Here is a 23,874-nt window from a genome sequence, read left to right on the forward strand (position 1 = left end):
CCTCCTCTTCCTCATCCTCTTCTTCCTACCTCCTCCTCCTCCTCCTCCTCCTCTTCCTCCTACCTCCTCCTCCTCTTCCTCCTACCTCCTCCTCCTACCTCCTCCTCCTCCTCTTCCTCCTCCTCCTCCTCCTCTTCCTCCTCCTCCACCTCCTCCTCCTCCTCCTCCTCCTCCTCCTCCACCTCCTCCTCCTCTTCTTCCTACCTCCACCTCCTCCTCTTCCTCCTACCTCCTCCTCCTCCTCCTCTCCACTATCAGGCTCCCCATGTTAAAAAAACCAAAGCCTTTCCAACTACAGCATGCTACTGCACATGATTTGGAGCACAAGGGGTTTTTTTTTGCCACTTGAGAGAATGTCCACTCACTGGAGAGTGTGTTGGTCACTAACACAGGACCTCAGCTAGCACACCTACAGCTAGTCACTAGCTCTTCACATGAAGTAACAAGGATGTTTTAGGACTTGCCAATACTATAGCAAAGCTATGCGACCTGGACAAACATGCTAAAATAAGTCTGCCATGTTTTGCTGAATACACTTTTGTGTGATGGATAATACAGGACATGAAGTGAATGATTTTTTTTGTGTGTGTGTGTGTGTGTGTGTGTGTGTGTGTGTGTGTGTGTGTGTGAATTCAGCACACATGTGTTTTTAATAAACCTTGTCGGTTTTGGAGTCTCCAGTGTGCGGACATCTACTTCGTTTTATCACTACTAAATGTTGTGTCCTGCACCTGGCCCCATTGAGGTGGGATGTGCAATTGTGCATGCACCTACTTTACCTAAAAACTGTGTGAATTCAGACCATCCAGATCTTTCCAGATTCCCCCCGACAGGAAACTCACCTCAGCAGGAGAGTTGACTACGGCCAGGTTGTAGCCATAGAGCATGGAGCTGCCGAAGGACGAGAGGAAAGCTACCGCCAACAGGGACTTTGTCAGGTGCTGGGGAGGAGAGAGAAGAGACGTGTCAAATAGGCAGACCAACAGACAGGCAGGAAGGAAGACAGACAGACAGGCGGCCGGGCAGGCAGGCAGACAGATACACAGATAAAAGCAAAGGAAGGAAGACAGACAGACAGACAGGCAGAGACTGACATGAAGAATCAGATAGACATCTTTCAGCTACTCAGGAGAGGATAATCATCTTTCAGCTACAGGAGAGAATAATTATCTTCCAGTTACTCAGGAGACATTAATCTTCTTTCAGTTACTGAGAAGGGATTAGTCATCTTTCAGTTACTGATGACAGATTATTCATATTTCAGTTACTCAGGAGAGATTAATCTTCTTTCAAGGACTCAGGAGAGATGAATCATCTTTCAGTTACTCAACAGCATAATGTAGCCTATGTCTAATTTACAATAGCATCACTAAAGGCCAACATGAGTACAAACCCAGAGGACAAAATATGATCCCATTTACACTTGAAATATGTCATATATAAAACACTGGGTTTTACTGGGAAGGATAGAGACTCAGCTTTGTCAAATGAGTTGATGATCCTACAAATATGAAAATAGTAATGTGGTTTCTACAGAATGAACCCACATGTGTGTCATTAACATATTGCTTAAGAGAGTAGCCTTCAAATGGTAAATGCTTGAGAGTCCGTGTTTCCAAAGGTCTACAATCAAGGAGGTATTTTATATACACATGGTCATTTTTGATACCACAGATGAACGAAGGCCCAGTCAGACTAATGGTAGGTAAGATCAGAAACAGTGACGTGCATCAAGGGAGAGACAGCATGACAGCTCTAAGGAAATACTCAACAGTTAAGGATAATCATACAGTGGCAAAGTCAGGAGACATCCAGTCTCCCCTAATCAACGGCTGTTGTTGCAAAACAGACAACGATATGTGATATCAACCCTGGCGCCTTCCATGCATAGAAACAGTACAGATATCATACAGCGTCACAACATAGGGGCAAACGTTTAGTGTCAAAGTGACCTAGTGAGAAATGCAGAACATTAAACAACCTCACGGGATCAAGAAAGTATATACTTACTTATTGTAAATAATGCACTATTCCACTTTCTCTCATTACTCAATGTGTAGGCCTATGTGTGTCCTGAAGTGTTTTGTATTGTGGCTGTGACAGCTTGCTCAACAAATTTCTGCCTTGGGAGACCTAATAAAGTAACCTTGAACCTCGACATAAGCTCCTTTCTGCACCAGTAATCTAACCCAAGAGCATTTCCAGTTGCTGCTAACCTGAATGGACTCTCAATGCACACTCTTTAACCTACTTCAAACCGACGCTTGAAATTACCAGGCACTTTGCGTTAATCTATTTACTGTACATCCCTGGGTCCAACAGTGACCCCCCCTATGTGTACTGTCACAACACCCAAAGCAGGCAGCATTTAGTCTCCATTCTCAACACATTAGGGGTTCCTAAATATGAAGTATGTCCAGGAACGGTCTCCCGTTCTTAAACGTTCAAACTTGTGAAGTTAATCTCGGGAGTCTAGACTCGAGAACATGAGGACACAGTATGTTCAAGCATTTGCTAAGCATTTCTCCGCATTGTGTCATTAATCTTTGACTGTACATATAGACAAATTAATCCCAAATATGACTTATACTTCCTGAATATGCCCGAATACTTCCCCACAGTATGCGCCTATATAGAATAACACAATGTAAAACGAACACAATGGAGCGTCCATTCTCAACACACCCTACCCACAGTACTAAGGGGGCACCCAGTTCATCTAAAACCGACGACAAGAGTCAGCGACAAACAGCGATACACAGAGCAGTACCAGCCATTTCAAGCTTACACAGAGATTCTATTCTCCTTGTTGTAAGTCAGTACGGCATCACCATTTGTGTGAAGATGTTATATTGAAGTTATATATATATAACATATATATACATATATTATATAATATATATATAATATAGTATGTTATATTATGCTAAAAGAACTGCATTGTGTCGCTTTAAATAAGATATGGCATGAAGCAGAACCTGCTCGCCGTCTCTCTGATTATGCGGTTGGCAGCAGTCCACCTGGGCAGTGCACATGACTCCATCTGATGCTGAATGAACTCATGCCAAAGCGGGTGAAGGCATCCCTTGCCAACCTGGGTTACGTTAAGCCTCTTGCCAGAAGAATGCACACACACAAATACACACAGAAACACATACATACACACAGGCACACACACACACACACACAAACACACTAGTCCGTGGAGGTAATTCTTCCGTTTTGCTAAAATCAGCAGAAAAAGTGTGCCATGCATTTGCGAAAGGAATTTGGTTTCTGAAAACGACCGGGGACATAGCTAATTTACACTTCTGGGTGTGGCCTACAGTGTGATGATCTGGCTAACAAACACATATCCAAACACATGTCATAATCCAACCTATTCAAAAAACAGGTTCTATAGTTCCCACTGGTTACAGACCTTTCATGAAACACAAAACACAATAAAATGGCATTATAAATGTAAAAACGAATGTATAAAAACAAGGAGACTTGTGCACATTTAGATCACAGCCCTCTCTTTTTTAACGCTACCAGCCAAACACAGCCTTATAGCATGGTCACGTTCAAAAGCAGCTGAACACAAGATGCAAACCCCCCCCCCCAAAAAAACATGCTGCTGACGCTGGTGTCTTGGCCTCAGGCCCCACACATGAGTGCGAGGCTCGAGGCTTAACACACTGTATTGCAGGCCAGGCTCAGGGTTACTGGGGATTTTCCCCACAGTTCCCTCCTTGCACAGCCAATACAGTGCAGGAGGCAGCAGCATGCTCAGAACAAGGAGAGGAGAGGACGACTCTGAGAACTTGTAATTGTAGGCTAAGATGACTTTCAGAACTTGTAACTGTAGCCTACGATGACTTTCAGAACTTGTAACTGTAGCCTAAGATGACTTTCAGAACTTGTAGCCTACAATGACTTTCAGAACTTGTACAGTAACTGTAGCCTAAGATGAGTTGCAGAACTTGTAACTGTAGCCTACGATGACTTCCAGAAATTGTGACTGTAGCAAGAAGAGTTTCTCTGTGAGACTGTCAGAACGAGAGTCTACTGTAGCCATACAACATGGAGCTGCTGAAGAACGAAAAGGAAAGCTAACAGGGACTTTGTCATGTGTGGGGCCTGACTTCCAGAACTTGTAGCAGTAGCCTAAGAAGACTACCTCTGTGATACTGGCTTATATGACAGGCTATCAGACATAACGGTTACACCAAGGCTAAAAGTGTCACAGAAAAAACAACTGTGTCTGACAACTGGGGTATTATTTGACAGACCGTTGCGCTGGGCATCTTAAATAGTCTATGTTCTTTCAGTCTGCCAAAGCAATGCATGTCTGCTTGTTAGTGGGCTACAATGCAGTAATGGCTTACATATGACCAGAAGTTTAATTTAGAGACTGAACAGTCAGATGAATAGACTTATGCAATTACACGTGAGAAAGGCCGCTCAAACAATGGTGTCTTGTTTATCAAATCAATGGCAATTCAGCCCTTCTTTGAAAATTAGTGAACGCAGGAGTCGGATCCGGGTGTTGCGTGCCTTCTGATTTTTTTTCCACCAAGGCTACTAGTTTCCTAGCGCATGCTCATATCAGAGCTCTGCATGAATTGTCAGATAATCACAAATAGTCGGCAGGCCAACACCAGGAAATGTGCTTAGAAAACACTTTTGATGGCATTTTTTGTTAAAAGTTGGCAACCATGTTAGAAGTTATTAGAGGGCTCTGAGGTTCCAGAATCCAGCAGTTGCCAAAATCATATTCATAATTTAAGGTCAAATTTGAAGGTCAAAAGGTCAAAAACAATGCATTTTATGGTTCGTCTATTTGGGGGGCTCTATTTTCATAGCATTCTTTTTAAAAAGTTGGCAACCATGCTAGAAGTTATCAGTAGGGTCTGAGGTTCCAGAATCCAGTGGTTGCCAAAATTATGTTCACAATTTAAGGTCAAATTTAAAGGTCAAAAGCTCAAAAGCAATAATAAATGTTATGGTTCGTCTTTTTGGGGACCTGTTTTTTTCATGGCATTCTTTTTTAAATGTTTGCAACCATGTTAGAAGTTAACAGTAGGGTCTGAGGTTCCAGAATTCAGTGGTTGCCAAAATCATATTCATAATTTAAGGTCAAATTTGAAGGTCAGAACCTCAAAAACAATGAAATACATGTTATGGTTTGTCTTTTTGGGGACCTCTTTTTTCATGCCATTCTTTTTTTTAAATGTTGGCAACCATGCTAGAAGTTAGGTCCAGGATCCAGTGGTTGCCAAAATCATATTTAGAATTTCAGGTCAAATTTGAAGGTCAAAAGGTCGAAAACAATAGATTTCATGGTTCGTCTTTTTGGGGGGCTCTATGTTCATGACATCCTTTTTAAAAAGTTGGCAACCATGCTAGAAGTTGTCAGTAGGGTCTGAGGTTCCAGAATCCAGTGGTTACCAAAATTATGTTCACAATTTAAGGTCAAATTTAAAGGTCAAAAGCTCAAAAACAATACATTTTATAGTTCATCTTTTTGGGGGGCTCTATTTTCATAGCATTCTTTTTAAAAAGTTGTCAACCATGCTAGAAGTTGTCAGTAGGGTCTGAGATTCCAGAATCCAGTGGTTGCCAAAATTATGTTCACAATTTAAGGTGAAATTTAAAGGTCAAAAGCTCAAAAACAATAAATAAATGTTATGGTTCGTCTTTTTGGGGACCTGTTTTTTTTAATGGCATTCATTTTAAATGTTGCCAACCATGCTAGAACAGTGGGGTCTGATGTTCCCAATGGTACTTGCCACAATGATAGGTAAATGTGAAAAGAATTTAGATTCAACACTCACATCAGAAGCGACCAGGTCGCCGGGCTCACTGAAGAAGAGTCAACATGAGTCCGCTTCAACATGAATTTGTTTTATCCACTCATGACTTACATTGGGATGTTTGATTTAGCTTATCATGGAGCGGCTCTGGCCTGTCAGCCTGGGTCATTCGAAAATGTGTACATTCCAATTGGTTTTCGCCGAGCTACATCATAGTTCATTAGCATATTCAGACTTAACTTTTTCGATCTGGTCACCCAATTCGTTTCGCTTTATTATTTTATTTTATGTGAGGCACATTGAGCTCCCCTGTATGAAATGCACTATATCAATAAAACTTGCTTTGCCACCGAATTTGCTATGGCCACCCTATTTGCAGAGAAATAATGACTTTCGGCACTCTGGTTGCTTCGGATGTGAACACACGGTTAGGTGATTAGTTACATAAAACAATCTTCAGTTTTGCGGATGACAAGAAATAATGACATCATTAGGAAATAAAAACCGAGAGTAGAGACTGTATTGCACACTTTCCACATGGAATTAGGGTATTCATGGTCTACAGGCAAACCATGAGGAGGCTGATACATGCATCATCCTACATATGCTGGAAGTAATTAATGCTGGGTACGAGAACATCATTGTGAAGTGCCGTGATACAGATCTCCTCCTTCTGCCTCTTCACTTCACTAGGGACCAAGTCTGCAAGGTGTGGATGATGAGTGGGACTTGCAAGGAATATGAGTGCTACCCAGTCAACCTTATCAATGAGAACTACCTCGGGTAGTTGTGGATAATGTACTCGGCTTCCATGCCCTAACTGGTTGCGATACTGTCTCCTCATTTACTGGACATGGGAAGAAGTCATGTTGGACTGTGTATTTGCAACACCCAGAACTGTTACATGGTGTTGGGATGGGCCTCAAGGTGACGTTGAGGAGTTTTTGTGCCATCTGTACAAAGCACCATGCACATCTTTGGGTATTGACAGGGCTAGACATGACTTGTTTCAGAAAGGCAAAAAGGCAATGGAAATGTTACCTCCAACAAGTGATGCATTGTCATTGCATCTTGCATGTGCAAATCACCAGGCAAAGGTATGGCTGCAAGGTAGATGTTATGGCCTGGTCAGATTACACAATATCAGCCCGATTTTGGCCATTTGTCGTGACCGACAAGTTTACAGCGTCGTATCCGATTTCAAATGATCAGGCACGACATCAAACGCGGAGGGAATCTTATAATGTGACATCCCTGCTGAAAAAAACAGCAAGAAACCAGCTTAGGCTGGTAGCTGGTTTTAGCTGGTTTTAGCTGGTCTTTGCCCAAAACACAGTTCTTATTGCTGGTCTTGCTGGTGTAGCTGGTTAGGCCACCAGCTAGACATGCTGGCGTGACCATCTGAGGAAGCTGGTCGTGCTGGTGTGACCAGCCTGTCGTTTGGGATACAGCTGGTTTAAGATGGTCATGCTGGTGACCAGCCTGTCCAGCTTGACAAAGATGGTCAAGCTGGTTTTCTAGAATGACCAACATAAGCTGGCGTGGCCAGTAAAAACCAGCAATGTAGACCAGCAACACCAACTAAAATGACCAGCTTAAGGTGGTACGACAATCAAAACCAGCTGAATTACCATCATAAGCTGGGTAAACCAGCTGAAGGTGTGTTTTCGCGAGAGTTTTGCTGGTCTAGCTGGTTAACCATCAAAGGGTGGTCAAACAAGCTGGTTAACAAGCTGGTCAACCAGCAAACCACCTTTAGCTGGTCAGGCTGGTTTTTTCAGCAGGGTCATGACTTGCGATTTGTCGTTCACAACGTTTTAAAACAGCCCGACCAAAAGACTGGCTTGTCAGAAATTTGACGGGAGTCGTAATGACGCGACCGATGCTTTCGGTGTATGTGGCCACTGTCCCGACCAAGACGCCAAGACGAGGTGGTTCATGGTTCTAAAATCGTATAATGTGACATGGTAGATCGTAAACGACAATTGTGAGCGACAAAAACATTGTAGCCTATAGTCTGACCCTGCCATTAGTGAAATCCCTGAGGAGACAGGTGGTTGGAAGGTTGTAGACCAACACTTGGTGGTTGTGTGACTCAGGAACCTCCTGTTCCAAGTAGTTGCTTGGAGTTGATAACTTGTGGTTGTAGAACCAAGTGCCGTACACATGCCTGCACTTGCCTTAAGAATGGACAGCCTTGCACACCTGCATGCGGTTGTGATGCTGATGGATGTCTCAACAATGTAGGGATGGAACATGATCAGGACGAGACAGCCTTTTTGTAATACAGCAACAAAAATTGCACATTGCAAAACATTGCATATATTACAAAAACATTCAGTCTGAATTGACATTTGAATTGACATTGACATTTTGCTTTGAAATAAAGAACCATTCTTGTTATTCATTACCAATATATTCTCTAGAGAACGTTTTGTGTTATTCATAGCATAAAGGAGTAATGGCCATATCAAGTCTATATATCCAAATTATTTATCAATAATGATAAATATTTATCAAAAAAATCTTTCAAACTTTTCAAAAAAGAATGCCATGAAAATAAAGCTCCCAAAAAGACTAACCATAAAATCTATTGTTTTTGACCTTTTGGCCTTCAAATTTGACCTTGAATTATAAATATGATTTTGGCAACCACTGGACTCTGGAACCTCAGACCCTACTAATAACTTCTAGTGTGGTTGCCAACTTTTTAAAAAGGATGTCAAGAAAATAGAGCCCCCCAAAAAAAGACGAATCATGAAATCTATTGTTTTCGACCTTTTGACCTTCAAATTTGACCTTAAATAATAAAAATGATTTTGGCAACCACTGGATTCTGGAACCTCAGGTCCTATTAATAACTTCTAGCATGGTTGCCAACTTTTTAAAAAGGATGTCAAGAAAATAGAGCCCCCCCAAAAAAGACGAATCATGAAATCTATTGTTTTCGACCTTTTGACCTTCAAATTTGACCTTAAATTATAAAAATGATTTTGGCAACCACTGGATTCTGGAACCTCAGGCCCTATTAATAACTTCTAGCATGGTTGCCAACTTTTTAAAAAGGATGTCATGAACATAGAGCCCCCCAAAAAGACGAACCATGAAATCTATTGTTTTCGACCTTTTGACCTTCAAATTTGACCTGAAATTATAAAAATGATGTTGGCAACCACTGGATTCTGGAACCTCAGACCCTACTAATAACTTCTAGCATGGTTGCCAACTTTTAACAAAAAATGCCATCGAAAGTTTTTTTTAGGGTCTTGGCCTGCCGACTAAAACATTTCATGTCACATTCATATCCAAGACACGAGGCACAGCCTCTCGGAGGAAAGACATGTAAATATATATTTGTGCAATAGCATTTGATCCTGCAGTAAACCTAAAAGCTACCATTATCTCACTGAGCTTTTGCATTTTGTTCGAGTGGCTGTACTCGTGCTGGTGGTGGCATACATGAAAAGCGACATAATATCTGTTCAGAGCTTGTCTGTCAATGTCTGACAACTCATGCAGCTGTAAACTGAGCGCAGGGAAGCCGGTGGGTGGAGAAACTAGAGCGCACGCAAAACTGGCAGCAAACACAATGCGCTCCAATAGAAGCCTAAATTGATGTTGATGTTGGCTAATTTTAGAAGTTTTCTGACGAGCCTCCCTCCCTCTCCGTGTGTGTTTGTGTTAAATGTGGTAACCTAATAAATGCACACTATATCGGTTCAATTAGGCTAAATATTGCTAAATTCTCGCCTTGACAAAAGAAAGGTCCAAGCGGATGACACTAACGTCAAGACAAACGAACACAGATTACAGAAAATGTGATGAACGTTAGAATTATGTCAGACACATGCGACGGTGCGACCTACCTGCCCTGTGCCAATCTTTCTCACAGCTACTTACTGCCTTATTACAACATGAGGCTAACTAGGGGAATAAACAAAGTGAACTTCTAGGTAGTTAAAAGGGGGAAAAACTGTAATTATATCTTACCACAGATATTTTCCCAGAAGATTCAATCAAGACCTCTTCCGCCATTTAAGAATACATAGACAGCGGCTCCCCGTTACGCAAAGAAGCTGAGCGAAGAGGCTGAAAACAGTATAAAAGTTTATTTCCTCGCCTCACGGTCCATGTTGCGCTGGTAGAAGGGAGGGCGTGTTTTGTTGTGACTGACAGGAATTTAAAATACCGGCAACGACTGAGCCAGCAGAGATTCCTACCAATCGCTACAGCTCCCGGGGAATGGTCTTGCCCTCACTGACCGCATAGATCAAAAGTTCCTTAAGCATGCGCCACAGTGAACTATCAGGCTATCAGCGTGATCTGAGTCACAGTTCGTGTGAAATTGAGGGGCTATGAAAACGGTAACATTTTACAAATTCGAATATCAAAGGTTATTTTTTTATTATTATTCGTAGGCCTATAACAGGTTTGTAGAGAATTGTGCTATGCTCTTTTAAAATCATCATAGGCTATGACAGCCAGGTTATATGACGATAGACAGATTAACATCTGTTGTGCCAGGGTGAATGTTCTCGTGATTTGCTCATGTCTGTTAGCCTCACTAATTGTACTTCCAAACATTCACACCCACACCGTTTTTTAGGGTCCCTGTGTGAAATGTTAATATACTCCAGCAGTTCAACAGCAGACCACACACACACACACACACACACACACACACACACACACACACACACACACACACACACACACACACACACACACACACACACACACACACACACACACACACACACACACACACACACACACACACACGGGTCACAGCCCCATTATACTGAGCTGCATCATAGCAGCACAGATGAAATTATGTCTTTGAAACAATTGCTGATGACTGTGTGACCTTGACATTCCCTTCCAAAACTTGAATGTTTGCGGCAGATTTGCAAACAAACTTGGGTGTGATTTGTGGGAAACACATTAGTTCAGTGGCAAATTTTGCCAGTGCCAATGTTTGCTGATACAGGTAAACTTCTAGCAAAGTTCTGGCATCAATGAGAAGTTTGCCACTAGTCACAACTCCCAATTAACTTCTCCCGACAAATCAAATTTGCATGTGGCATGCAGTGCTGCAAATTTGCTAGCCTACAACATTGCCAAAAACGTAACCACTACTGTAAGTGAGATTTCCTTCGATCATTAGCTAATGACTACAGTCAGACAGTCAGAGAGGAACAGGTGCAGTGACGCTTTTTAGGCATAGGCCTCTTAATCTGCCTGTCATATCATGTTAGGTCAGTCGCTGACGTGGAAATGGTTAAAAGCTGGGTAATTGCTTTAAAGTACGGAGAAGAGGGTAAAGGAATTGCTATAGCATCATCACACACACTCTCAAACACTGAACTCAAGAGGAGTAAGGATTTATGGAGTGAGTAATCTCATGGATTCAGTAGCTTTTGTTTGTAACGCATTTTGATTTCACAGGTTCCCTATGGCGGGCTGAGTCTTGTGACTGACCTTTCAGTGAGTTAGTCTGCTGACAGGATGCCCCAACAGAGAGGAGGGTACACACCTCCTCCTCCTCACACATAATTGTGCTCTCTCTCTCTCTCTCTCTCTCTCTCACGAAATGACAATATATCGAGAGATATACTGTATACAGTGAGATATACATTTGCATTGAGCTCAATGAGCATCAAACCAGCGAATAGGCTAACTGAAAAAAAAAACCCACCATGCCAATAGGTATAGTGAAGAGTATGGGGCTATTTTAACTCCAAAGGCTTCATCAGGATGTATGATATCCTAGATCCATGAAATAAGTGACCTTTAAAAATACAAATCTGCCTGCCTCTACAGTATAGGAATGTAAACTAGGGGTTAACATAAGGGTGCAAATACTTATGACCCCTGTATTTTAAGTAAGAACATTTATTTATTTCCGATACATTATTATTTTTTACTTAAGGCATTAAGATCAATAAGATGATTTTTTATTTATCTTTTTAGTCAACTTTAGCAGGGGTTCAACTATCCTCATTGCATGTAAGACAAAGCAGCCACTGTGACAGACATACCACTTACAGTAACTCCAATCACAGATATTACAGATATAATTTTCAACTCCTATTAGCTTCCCTAGTAAATGCCTCATCACACCTCTCAGCTTTGTTCAGTGTCAACGTAAACCAAGAGGAAGAACGATGAAGAACATCCCTTCATGGTCACTACCACAAATATTTTTACCCCGTTGTAAGTCGCTTTGGTTAAATAAGCGTCATCCAAATGTAATGTAATGTAATGTATTGTAATGTAACTACTTTATAGTGCGTTAACTCACTGGGGCCCGCATTTTAATCGCAAAAGAGATATAAAACTGCGGCTAAACTATGGCTACTACTACCTACCTCCCAGCCACCCAGACCCAGAGGCCCAGACGACGGAGGGGCTTTGGCCCACCCTGAACCCCCCCAACCCCCCCTCGCTCGGGTTGCACAACCCCAGATGCCCCCTCCGGCCCCCCCAGGGGGGCTCATGTGCTGCAGGTCATATGACTCCCATCAGGGCGTGCTGCCTGGGCCTGTGGTGCCACACGGCCTTTAGTGGAGAATCGATTCCTGCGGCTCACATAAGGCCTCATTCACGTGTGTGAGGAGAAGAGAGGAGAGAGGAGAGGAGGAGAGGAGAGGAGGAGAGGAGGAGAGGAGGAGAGGAGGAGAGGAGGAGAGGAGGAGAGGAGGGGGACAAAGGAGTAGGTGTCTCCTCCTGTCCTCACATAAAGCATTATACATACTGTACACGTTCACACACACACACACACACACACACACACACACACTCACACTCACACACACACAAACACACACACACACACACGCACGCACGCACACACGCACACACACACGCAAGCCATGCGCATCCTTGAAGAATGTTGAACTCTACATGCAAACTCCGTATGCAGTGAATGCAGAAATGTCACACACAGCTGACCAAAATGTAGTAAACACACTACATTGTGCACACAGTCCAGACTATAGTGCACATATAGACCTATTCCAGACTATAGTGCACATATAGACCTATTCCAGACTATAGTGCACATATAGACCTATTCCAGACTATAGTGCACATATAGACCTATTCCATACTATAGTGCACATATAGACCTATTCCATACTATAGTGCACATATAGACCTATTCCATACTATAGTGCACATATAGACCTATTCCAGACTATAGTGCACATATAGACCTATTCCAGACTATAGTGCACATATAGACCTATTCCAGACTATAGTGCACATATAGACCTATTCCAGACTATAGTGCACATATAGACCTATTCCATACTATAGTGCACATATAGACCTATTCCATACTATAGTGCACATATAGACCTATTCACTGGATACAAAGTACATCATATTACTGTAACCTATAGGGAACCTAAGTGACCGCCCCTTCCGGTCGGTCCACTGGACCTAAGATCGGAAAAAAAAATGAATGATAGTCTATGGAGAAATATAAATTATTTTCTGGTCCCGATCATCTTGTGCCATGAATTACACATATGATGTTTGTCAATTTTAAAGACAAATTTTCATGTAAAGACATTTGCAGTTCATTTCGTAACTAGTGAATTACAACATTGTGAAATATCATAATTCCATCGACTACAAACACATCAGTCGCGTTAGTGACGTTAGCCCACAAAGTCGTATTATTCTATAGACCTATTCGCTGGAGACAAAGGACATCATGTTAAAGCCAGAAATAAAGGAGGACTTATTCACTGGAGACATAAAATTGACATTACAGTATGTGAACAACCTATTTGGTGCACCCAACCACATCCTCAGCCTGAGCAAGCATGGCATCATGATTTAAGGGCAAAAAGAGAGGCAGGATAAAGGTAAACGGTATGAAACTGAACAAATGAATGAATGAATGAATGAATGATTGGATGAATGAATGAATGAATGAATGAATGAGAAAGATCTGTCATAACCCTTCCTGGGCATATTGTTCTATGAAACTGAACAAATTATTCAATATATAGATAAATTAATGAATAAGTGAATGAGTGAATGAATGAATGAATGAATGAGTGAATGAACAAATGAACAAATGAACAAATGAATGAAGCATTAATAAATGACAAAGATCAGTCATCCCTCCTCCTGGACATATTGTTGCTCAATCTACTGCTGCTGCTATTACTTGTGGGTGAGTAGAGAAAGTGTCACATGGTCACATGGCGAGAGACTACAGTATTGGCACAGGGGGTTGCACGGGCTGCCGCTGCTACGTTAACATGCATCTGGTAAGAAGAACCAATCAGGGATTGCTCAGCGTAGCATCCTGGCTAAATTCAAAAGTCACAATCAGTCAAATACGAACTTGAACAAACAAACTAAAAACGCTCTTTCTAAAGCAGACACTAATGTATTATGTGGGGGCCTCACTGTCCATCCCTCTCTTTATCTCTTTATCTTCTCTTCTCTCCTCCTCCTTCCACTCTCTTTGTCTCTCTTCTCTCCTCTCCTCCCCTCCACTCTCTTTCTCTCTCCTCTCCTCCTCTCCTCCATTCATTCTCTCTACGCTCTCTTCTTGCATTTCACATTATTTGCTATCTTATCTCCTCCTCCTCCCCTCCACTCTCTTTCTCTATCCTCCTCTCTTCTCTTCTCTCCTCCTCCCCTGCACTCATTCTCTCTACTCTTCTCTTCTTGACTTCTCAATTCACATTCTGCTATCTTATCATCTCCTCCTCCCCTCCACTCTCTTCCTCTCCCCTTCACTCTCTTTCTCCTCTCCTCCTCTCATCTCTCCTCTCCTCCTCTCCACTCTCTTCCTCTCCCCTCCACTCTCTTCTCCTCTCCTCCACTCTCTTCTCCTCTCCTCCCATCATCCTCTCTCCTCTCCTCCTCTCCTCTCCTCCTCTGCTGGGACCTGAGGCCTCCCATAAAAGTCTGTTGTATCATGTGGCCCAGCAGCACGGCCCTAAGGGCAGGGAGGGAGGAGGGGGGGTGGGGGTTATCCAGAGCTCCCCCCCTTGAGAAACTACCGTCATCACGGATTAGCCACCCACCTCTGCGGCTGATCACAAGCACAAGAGGAGACCCTTGGGCTTCCGGGAAGCGCTGTATGGTCACTCGAAAAAAAAAAAAAAAAAAAATGACCGTGTCCCAACTCACCTCCCACCATGACGTCCGGTCTGGACGAGGAGGCCTATCACTGTGCTGACCGCAGCCGCAGCTCCATCAACATCGTGAGTGACACATTTTACGCATTCACTGATTCAGATTGATTTACACTTGAACATAGTTTTTTTTTTTTAGAGCATTCAAGCTTACCATCATAGCTGTCGTTGATCTATCCCCCAAAAGTTCCTCAAATCCTTGCCATCCTCATACGCAAAACTCTTCTGGGATGATTTTTGCTTATATGACCGTGTCAGTGACACACACACTCTCTCTCTCTCTCTCTCTCTCTCTCTCTCTCTCGTCTTTCTGCGTATGCAAGGGATGGCTAAAATCCACGACTTCCCAGCGCGATAGTAGAAATCTGATTTAAGATCAAGGTTGGCTCTCTGCTCAGCTGCTCCCCCTGCCCACCCCACCCCCACCCCCACCCCCACCCCCTCAGCGGCGTGTCATCACCATGAGGCTGCCAACCCCCTCAAGGAAGCCAGCTTATGACTGCGCCGATTCATGAAGCCCTTTCTCGCAATTTGCTCGAGGGGAGAAGGAAGAAAATTAAAAGAAAGAAAAGAAGAAGAAGAAGAAGAAGAAGAAGAAGGAAAAATGCTTCCCAGATGGGCCTCTAATGCGATTACAGCGAGAGGTGACAATTTCTTTTTTTTTTTTTTCTTGAGGGACAGTTGCGCGCGTTGCCATGCGGATGCCGCTGAGGTGGCGATGGGACGGAGGAGGACGGCCACAGCCGGACACAAGAGGGCCCCTGTGCCTGGGCCTAACGAGCACCAGGTCTCTGCTTATCTCGTTTGCGGTGCCGAAGCAACCTGAGATATATATAGCCTTCGCCGTCAGCTCGCCACATTAGAGGCGCCCAGCACACACACACACACACACACACATGCACACACACACACACACACACACACACACACACACGCACACACACACACACACGCACACACACACACACACACACACACACACACACACACACACACACACACACTCGGCTGGACATGGGAGACGTGAACAGCAACAGTCTCCTCTTTGTCTGTCTCTCTTTCACTTTAGTCTCTGACTCTCTTTGTCCTCCCCTCTTCTTCTTCATCCTCTCTTTCTCTCTCTCTCTCTCTCTTTCACTTTAGTCTCTGACTCTCTTTGTCCTCCCCTCTTCTTCTTCATCCTCTCTTTCTCTCTCTCTCTCTCTCTCTCTCTTTCACTTTAGTCTCTGACTCTCTTTGTCCTCCCCTCTTCTTCTTCATCCTCTCTTTCTCTCTCTCTCTCTCTTTCACTTTAGTCTCTGACTCTCTTTGTCCTCCCCTCTTCTTCTTCATCCTCTCTTTCTCTCTCTCACTTTAGTCTCTGACTCTCTTTGTCCCCCCTTCTTCATCCTCTCTCTCCCTCTCTCACTTTGCCCTCCCTTCTTTTTTGTCCTCTCGCTCTACTCTCTCTGTCTCTCTCTCCCTCTCTTTCACTCATGTTCTTGTTCATACTCATTTCTTCCCTCTCTATCCATCTCCTCACACTTGTCCAAAATGTGGACATCAATAATTTGCCTTTAATAAATAAATATATAAAAACAAGCACAGAACATATGAAAGAAAGATCAACTCTGACAGCATCACATTATCTTGATTCTGAGAACCAACAGTGCTGTTTCAACAGCTCATTGCGTCTATTACTAGAGACCAGACCAGACCACAGATGTCTGTCTTGGTTCACTACTGAGAATGTTTTTTTTTTTTTAATGTTTTGGTCAATCACATGGCATTTAGGCAGATTTTGGCAAGGATTCTTTACACACTCACACCACCTCTTCATTAACATGTGACTTCAGCATTCCATACAGACATTTCATAGGGAATGATGTGATGTCCTTCATTACTGCAAGACCGGTCATATAAAGAATATATTTTTTCCTATGTTACTATATTTTCCTATGCTATGCTATACATGAACAAGGGAGTAATAATGCGTGTTGTAACGCTGCACTATATTAATATGACTTTTTCACTCTAGTCATGTTAGTATTTCATCTGACATAGCCTACAACAGACAGCCAAGCCAGAGAGGAGGGAAAATATTTTATTTATTTATTTATTTTTACCTGGACCATGTTTCAGATTTGAGTTCCCACTTTCCACTCAAACATATTAAATGGCGGAAGCATTTGTCACCTTTCAAAAATACTATCCTGATTATCAAAAATATTGTCAGTGAATTAGGCTTACAGTACAAAGTTTATTTTTGTGTTTTGTGTTCAACGGTCTCAATCCGGTTTATAAAATATTATAGGAAATAAACATAAACACACATTTGAATAGTGATGTAGCCTACCTTTGTGTGGAAAGACAATAACATCTTGTGAAGCTTATTTTTACCGTTGTCCACCACTAGAGGGCGAGAGAGTATTATAGCCTGTAGTCCATCCGGCCTTCTGCCTGTCTGTGTGCCCTCGCATATAACTTCAAACCTACAGGCCTGGTGCAAACGTTTATCACACGGCAGAGGTTAACAGAAATCACATTTCTTTCTCCTCATATGATCATTTGGAAATGCAGAATGTGGATTCTGGAATTTGGCTTCACTTTGGTTAATTGCATGAGTGAGGTGGCCATGTTCGAACGTTTCCTCCTCTCTGTCTCCAGTGTCATCATCACCTGCTTAACCCGCATCTCCATCCTCATCTTGTGACACTGCCAGACCACCACAATCCCACAATGCTCTGCTCCAGCCCCATCAGAGGCAGTGTGGGATCTGGCCAGCATGAGCCGTTGACCCCCATCACACCTGTGGGGTCACGGCCAGGGCCCGGTCCTGATGCAGCTGTTGCTATAGGTGACAGACTGCTCTCCGCAGTTCCGCAAGGAGTTGCTCCACGTCCCCTATAGGCAGCAAGAGTTTGGCTGGCGTTGATGGCGCTCACCCACCGATGCCGCTCCATCGCGACAGAGCCCCGAGTGGCGGTGGTACCGGCAGCATGGCACCTGCTCCACCTAACATCACCAAGGAAACAAGCAATACGCCTCTCCACCCACTGCTCCTACTGTCAGTAGACTGCCCCGCTTCAAGAACACAGCATCACTTGGTGTGGCCACTGCAGTGACAGGTGAATAGTGAAGTCAGTAAAGTTAGATACACACCCCTACCCCCCCTCACACACACACACACACACACACACACACACACACACACACACACACACACACACACACACACACACACACACACACACACACACACTCACTCACTCACTCACTCACTCACTCACTCACAGATTTTCTCATTGCCTCATGGTTGCAACACTTGGAAAGGATTTAGACATGGTCAGGCCTGAGGCAATAAATATAAAGAGGTTACTGACTAATGCACACAGAACATTTCACACAATCTTGACACTGCTTACGTACAGTTATTTATAGCATAAATATGTAGGCTATATTATTGTTAACCAAGGCAGTGTAGACATGTCAAACCCATTTGACCTTTAACCTCCTCAGAATAAAAGTCCATGGCCTCTCTGGCAGGGAAAGAGGAAGTGAGGGAGGGTGAAGAAGAGGAGTGTGATGGTGGTGAAGCAACCCAGCAGCTCCCAGAGCTGGCCAAACTGCCCCCTGTGTCCTGCCCCGAGCAGGCCATCCTGCAGGCCTTCAGGCTGCTCAGGACTGTGGGACTATGGCTAAAATAGGCTAGGCTAACACATTATACAAGCCAATACAAATAACAGGCTTTTAGATATGATGGGCTATGCTAACATATTTAATTGAGACAAATTATAGGTGTTCAGCTACAATAACCTACAATCTGAAACATAAACATTACATAATGACAAAACATGTCAACCTAGCAACCACCATAGCAACCAACATGATTACGCTTGCAACCAGCATAGCAACTACTTTATATAGCATAGCAACCACATGTCTACCCTAGCAACAACCTCTGTGCTTGCATTGTCTGTCTTAAAGGTAAACCATGCAGGCTCAGGTACTTTTGGCAGCTGTAGAGCTCCCCCTAGAGTCGTGATAGGCCAATTTATATAACCTACAGTACTTCTCCTGGCTTGATAATACTGTAATAACAATGACAATGACAATGACAACAACAATAATAATATCACATTTTATTTATGGTCTTTCTCAAAACAAGGTCACCTTACAAAATCAACAATAAAACACTAAGTCCATCAAACAAGCAATTCAGACAAAACAAGGCAATACAATTACATTAAAGGGTCACTGCACCCTAAAATAGGTTTTTTGAGCTGTTGATCGATTGAAAATACTCATAAGTGGTGAACTGTACTATTACCAGGGTTAATATTGACAAAAATCGTGTTTCTCGACAAAAGTAACATTTAGTCTGATTTTGTATTGGAGATATTGCTCTCTCGCGCATACTACCGTTTGAAAACATGCCATGGCATGTTGGTCCAAAATACTATTGGAATGCTGACGTTGTCCTGCACTTCTAGTCCGACACTACGTCACCGGGTCGTTACAAATTAGGACTGAAACGCCCCAACACCTGCTGCCCTGATTAGCCTACCTGTGATAAGCCATCCCAGGTGAAAAAGTAGTGTACTTAAGTGTATTAGTAATATGGTTAAAGTACATGAAGTATAAAGCAAGTATGCTTCTTCGTTTCTGTGCTTTATTTGAAGTGAGTTTAATGTATACTTTATAAAGTATACTTAAAAATATGTGTAATTAAGTTCAACTTCTGAGTCCAAAAAGAAAGTATACTAATTTCACAATAATCAAATTGTCTTTTGATTGCACTTTTTGAAAGTGTACTTTGTTGTTAGTGTATTTTAAATTTGATAGAAGTACCAATGTTTTAAGTGTATTAAATTTGACATACTTTGAGTGGCAATTTAGTGTACTTATGGAAAGTGTCATTTCTGCAAATAAACTGTTAGCATACTTTTTTACAGTGTACTATCATCTCACTTTATTAGAAGTGTTACTTCTGTACACATTGTACAGTACACTCTAAAATAAGTGCATTTTTAGTGGTATATCGGAATACTTTCACAAAATATGTTAAAATATAAAAAACATATAGTGATAATTTAATGCACTTTAAGTAAGTGCACTTATTTGTAATACAGAGTTAGTATAATTTTTGAAAGTGTACATTTGATTTCAACTAATTGGTGGTAATGTATCAATTTACTGTAGTCTACCAATGGAAAGTGTTTTTACATTGTTAGGCTGATTTCTGAAAGAGTAATGTGATTAAATGTTGCAGTGTGGACGAAGTAAGTTTATTTTGTACAAATTATATTTTTTTCATTTGGCTCCACATCTTGGTGAGGTAATATAAGTCTACACTATCACCACCATGTATTAATAAACACTTGATTGACAGAAAAGTCACTTTAAGAACAGTAGCCTAATTATTTTTACAGATATTGTATTTACATGTCAATTCAGTATCAGAATCTCAGTACTTGGCAGTACTCACTCTCAAAAAAATGAAATCTCACTATTGCTCATCTTAATGAATCCTTTTTCGTAGGATTTACACAATAAAATTAGGTTTCTAGGTGAAAAGGAGTCAGTTATACGAAATGCATTCGTGTTTGGAGGAAATATGTCACTCTATGGTCGCCGTAGAAGCATTATTTCCAAACGCACAAACGAGGGTCTCTGGCTGTGGCAGGTCTGCCTCTTCTCCCTCACTCGTGGATTGTAAGGTATGTATTTGCTAAACACACAGTGTTCTTATTTTGAGTTCGGTGTAATTTTAGGGAGTTTAGCATGACAACAAACCTGGGAAACATGATACAATTCTAACGTTAGCCTGAGATGATTAGCTGCTAGCTACTTAGCCGCCCACATGAGGTTCAGCAGATCTCATGTGGGCGGCTAAGTAGCTAACAGCTAATCATCTCAGGCTAACGTTAGAATTGTATCATGTTTCCCAGGTCAGTTTTACTCCCTGCCGAAAATAGGGGTGGTTATGCCTTGATGGGTTTGTTTCATAAAACACAATTGAATGTTCATGGATGTGACCAGGTCAGGACGACTTCATGTGTTTGCTGTTTCATGCAGCTAGCAGTTAACGGCTAACATAAGAGCCGCTAGCTAGCCCCGCACAAACCCAGCCTATGTTTATGTGTTAGGCTTAGAATACTAATAGTTACATTATTATCTGAAAAGTTTAATGTTTAAACGTAGGTGCAGGCCAGTCTGTGTTACCAAATTGTCCTTATGTGTCATGAACAATTTGCGTTGTTACAGACACTAAAGTTCGTCCACAAACATTTGAATTATTTGAATGTCCGTGTAGCAAACCACACCATCTTGCCTAGTCTCTCTGTAACGTTAATCACGTGCAGACTATCTTTGAAGGACAAGTTACACAAACGTTAGACTTGTCATTATTTTTGTATGATGTGATCAGCATTATTGTAGGCTACTTGCTCTCATTCGACTTCTATATTAAACGAGTAAAGCAAGTACGTTTTTCATGATCATGGTAGAGGCTGCCTACTCTAAATATTTGAGTGATTTGTTGATCACAAACAAGCCTCAATGTAATTAAATGTTTTCTTCCCAACTTTTAATTCAAATTCTAAAAGATTTCAGTAATCTGATATTATTATAGTTTTGCATGGTGTAAATTTGTTGAGTTTGATATACTTTCTCCACAGACGTGGGAGTGCAGAGTGCAAGACATCAGCGTCATTGAGGTCTCTCTTACAGAAGCATTACAGGTTAGCTCATGGTTACTTTTGCGGTAGACACCCATACCTATGTGCATAATTATTCTCATTGTCCCTGTTTATTATAAGCATGGAATGCTCTTCATAGTCACTGAAGCAGATATCATACTTAGATCAATGTTTTCTGTATGCTAATTGTAATTCTTTCTACAAATGCTGGGTTGTTTTGTACATTCTTTCTGTCCCCTCTACCCTCGTATGGTTCAAGATGTGCAGAATTTCACACGCATTGTGCAACTGAAGTCCAAGTTTATGCCAGAACTTGACATCTGCTCCAGGCTGTCTGCTGAGTGCCATAGGAAGGGAGGAAAAACAAGACATAAGATTAAGGAGATCATGGCTGCCATTGATCGGGTTAGTGAGAAGTTGTTTTGTGCCTCCCACTTTGAAAACCAATATTAGGCCATGAGCTACAGGGCCGTAACATGCACCTGTCAACGAAACATTTTTGACCATGCTGACATGACGAATTTGAATGTTAACATTTACATTTTTGGGTTGCACTACCTGTTTCTACCCCATGAATAGATTTGCATTGAAGATCAATGTGTTCCAAAAAATCTCTCAATACATTGGAAATGCATTATATGAACCTCTACATGTGATTACGTAAACACACCTTGTCACATGCCCCACCTCTCTCTAAGTCATGAGCATTACATACATCTTATAATGCATTTCCAATGTATTGAGAGTCTTTTGAAACTCCTCTATCCATGGAGCAGTAAACAGGCATTGCATCCCAATACCCAAATCTCCAAGTTAACATTGGGGGATTGCACGGTAAAGGCATAGTAAACATTAAGATGCTTAATTTGTAAGTGTAAGTAAAGTAGTGTTATTATTATATTTCCCTGTTTTGCAGAATCCCATCATTGGCTCGTTGAGAGTTTGCCACCTGCAAGCACTTGTTGTGTACTTGAAGGCCCTGAGAAACTCAAAGGAATACCTGGTAAGTGTAAATGAATATCCCAAAAAACAGTGTAAATTCGGTGAAAATGGACCTCAGACTCTCTTTCTGCATGAAAATGCATCAAAGAAGTCGTGGAGACGGACAGTATTTTTCATTGATGAAGCACTATAGAGCTTGCATCGGCGTACACTATATTGCCAAAAGTATAGTGATGTCAATAGACATCCCATTCTTAATTCATAGAGTTTAATATGATGTTGGTCCACCCTTTGCAGCTATAGCTTTTTTGACCATTCATCCAGAAGCGCATTTGTGAGGTTGTACATTGATGTTGGACGAGGTGGCTCTCAGTCTCTGCTCTAATTCATCCCAAAGGTGTTCTATTGGGTTGAGGTCAGGACTGTGCAGGCCAGTCAACACTAAACTCTGTCATCCATGTCTTTGCGGACCTAGCGTTGTGCACTGGTGCACAGTCATGTTGGAACAGAAAGGGGCAATTCCCAAAACTGTTCCCACAAAGTTGGGAGCATGGAATTGTCCAAAATTTCTTACTGTTCCAACATGACTGTGCATCAGTGTGCAAAGCAAGGTCCATAAAGACGTGAATTATATAGTTTGGTGTGTATGAACTTGACTGGCCTGCACACAGTCCTGACCTCACCTGACCTTTTTTTCCAGTTATTAGCTGGTTTGATGCTCATTGGGCTCAATGCCAACCCGGCTAATAGGCTAACTGAAAAAAAAAACATCATACCAGTCTCTAGGTATGGTGAAGGGTATGTGATGTGGGGCTATTTTAATTCCAAAGGCTGAGGATACTTTATCAGGATGCCTAGTATACTGGATCCATGAAATAAGTGGCTTTTAAAGATAGAAATCTTCCTGCTTCTATGGGAATTTAACATATGGGAGCAAATACTTATGACCCCTGTATTTTAAGGAAGAACATTTATTTATTTGCTATACATTTCACTCACAAAGACAATTGGTGTCCTTAAAGGTTGGATATTTCCTAATTTTTTTAGTCAACTTTAGCATGGGTTCCAATACTTATCCTCGCTGTATATGCTCTATTTTCTGACACAATGTGATACTTATTCTTTGTATCATAATGTGATACTGACCCTTTTTATATTGCATCCTTGTTTTAGAGCTGCCAGGACTGGTGTCATCACTGAAAGCAGTCATAAACAACATGGCAGATTCATCTATTTCCTCCAGCCAAAGCGACTCACCACGCACTAGCAGTGAGACTTGCAGTGAGG

At 42.0% G+C, this 23,874-nt stretch overlaps 1 protein-coding gene and 2 long non-coding RNA genes across 3 annotated transcripts in view; 2 read left to right on the forward strand and 1 right to left on the reverse strand.

The window, feature by feature from the left end:
* The window catches only part of slc2a15b (solute carrier family 2 member 15b), a 22,088-nt gene extending 12,172 nt beyond the window's left edge, over positions 1-9,916 (reverse strand). The window contains exons 1-2 of the mRNA XM_062534233.1: positions 9,789-9,916; positions 843-941 (exon numbers count right to left, since the gene is read on the reverse strand). Coding sequence (XP_062390217.1) covers positions 843-941; positions 9,789-9,833 — 144 coding nt within the window. The 5' untranslated portion in view covers positions 9,834-9,916. The remainder of the gene's footprint in view (positions 1-842; positions 942-9,788) is intronic.
* A 10,695-nt stretch (positions 9,917-20,611) lies between these two features.
* On the forward strand, positions 20,612-22,003 carry LOC134075256 (uncharacterized). Its single transcript, XR_009938036.1, has 3 exons — positions 20,612-20,664; positions 21,625-21,687; positions 21,905-22,003. It is a non-coding gene; the product is annotated as an uncharacterized LOC134075256 (long non-coding RNA).
* On the forward strand, positions 22,003-23,874 carry LOC134075249 (uncharacterized). The gene is made up of 3 exons (XR_009938035.1): positions 22,003-22,050; positions 22,562-22,648; positions 23,761-23,874. It is a non-coding gene; the product is annotated as an uncharacterized LOC134075249 (long non-coding RNA).

The sequence above is a fragment of the Sardina pilchardus genome, chromosome 1 (genome assembly GCF_963854185.1).
Source record: "Sardina pilchardus chromosome 1, fSarPil1.1, whole genome shotgun sequence".
Taxonomy (NCBI): domain Eukaryota; kingdom Metazoa; phylum Chordata; class Actinopteri; order Clupeiformes; family Clupeidae; genus Sardina; species Sardina pilchardus.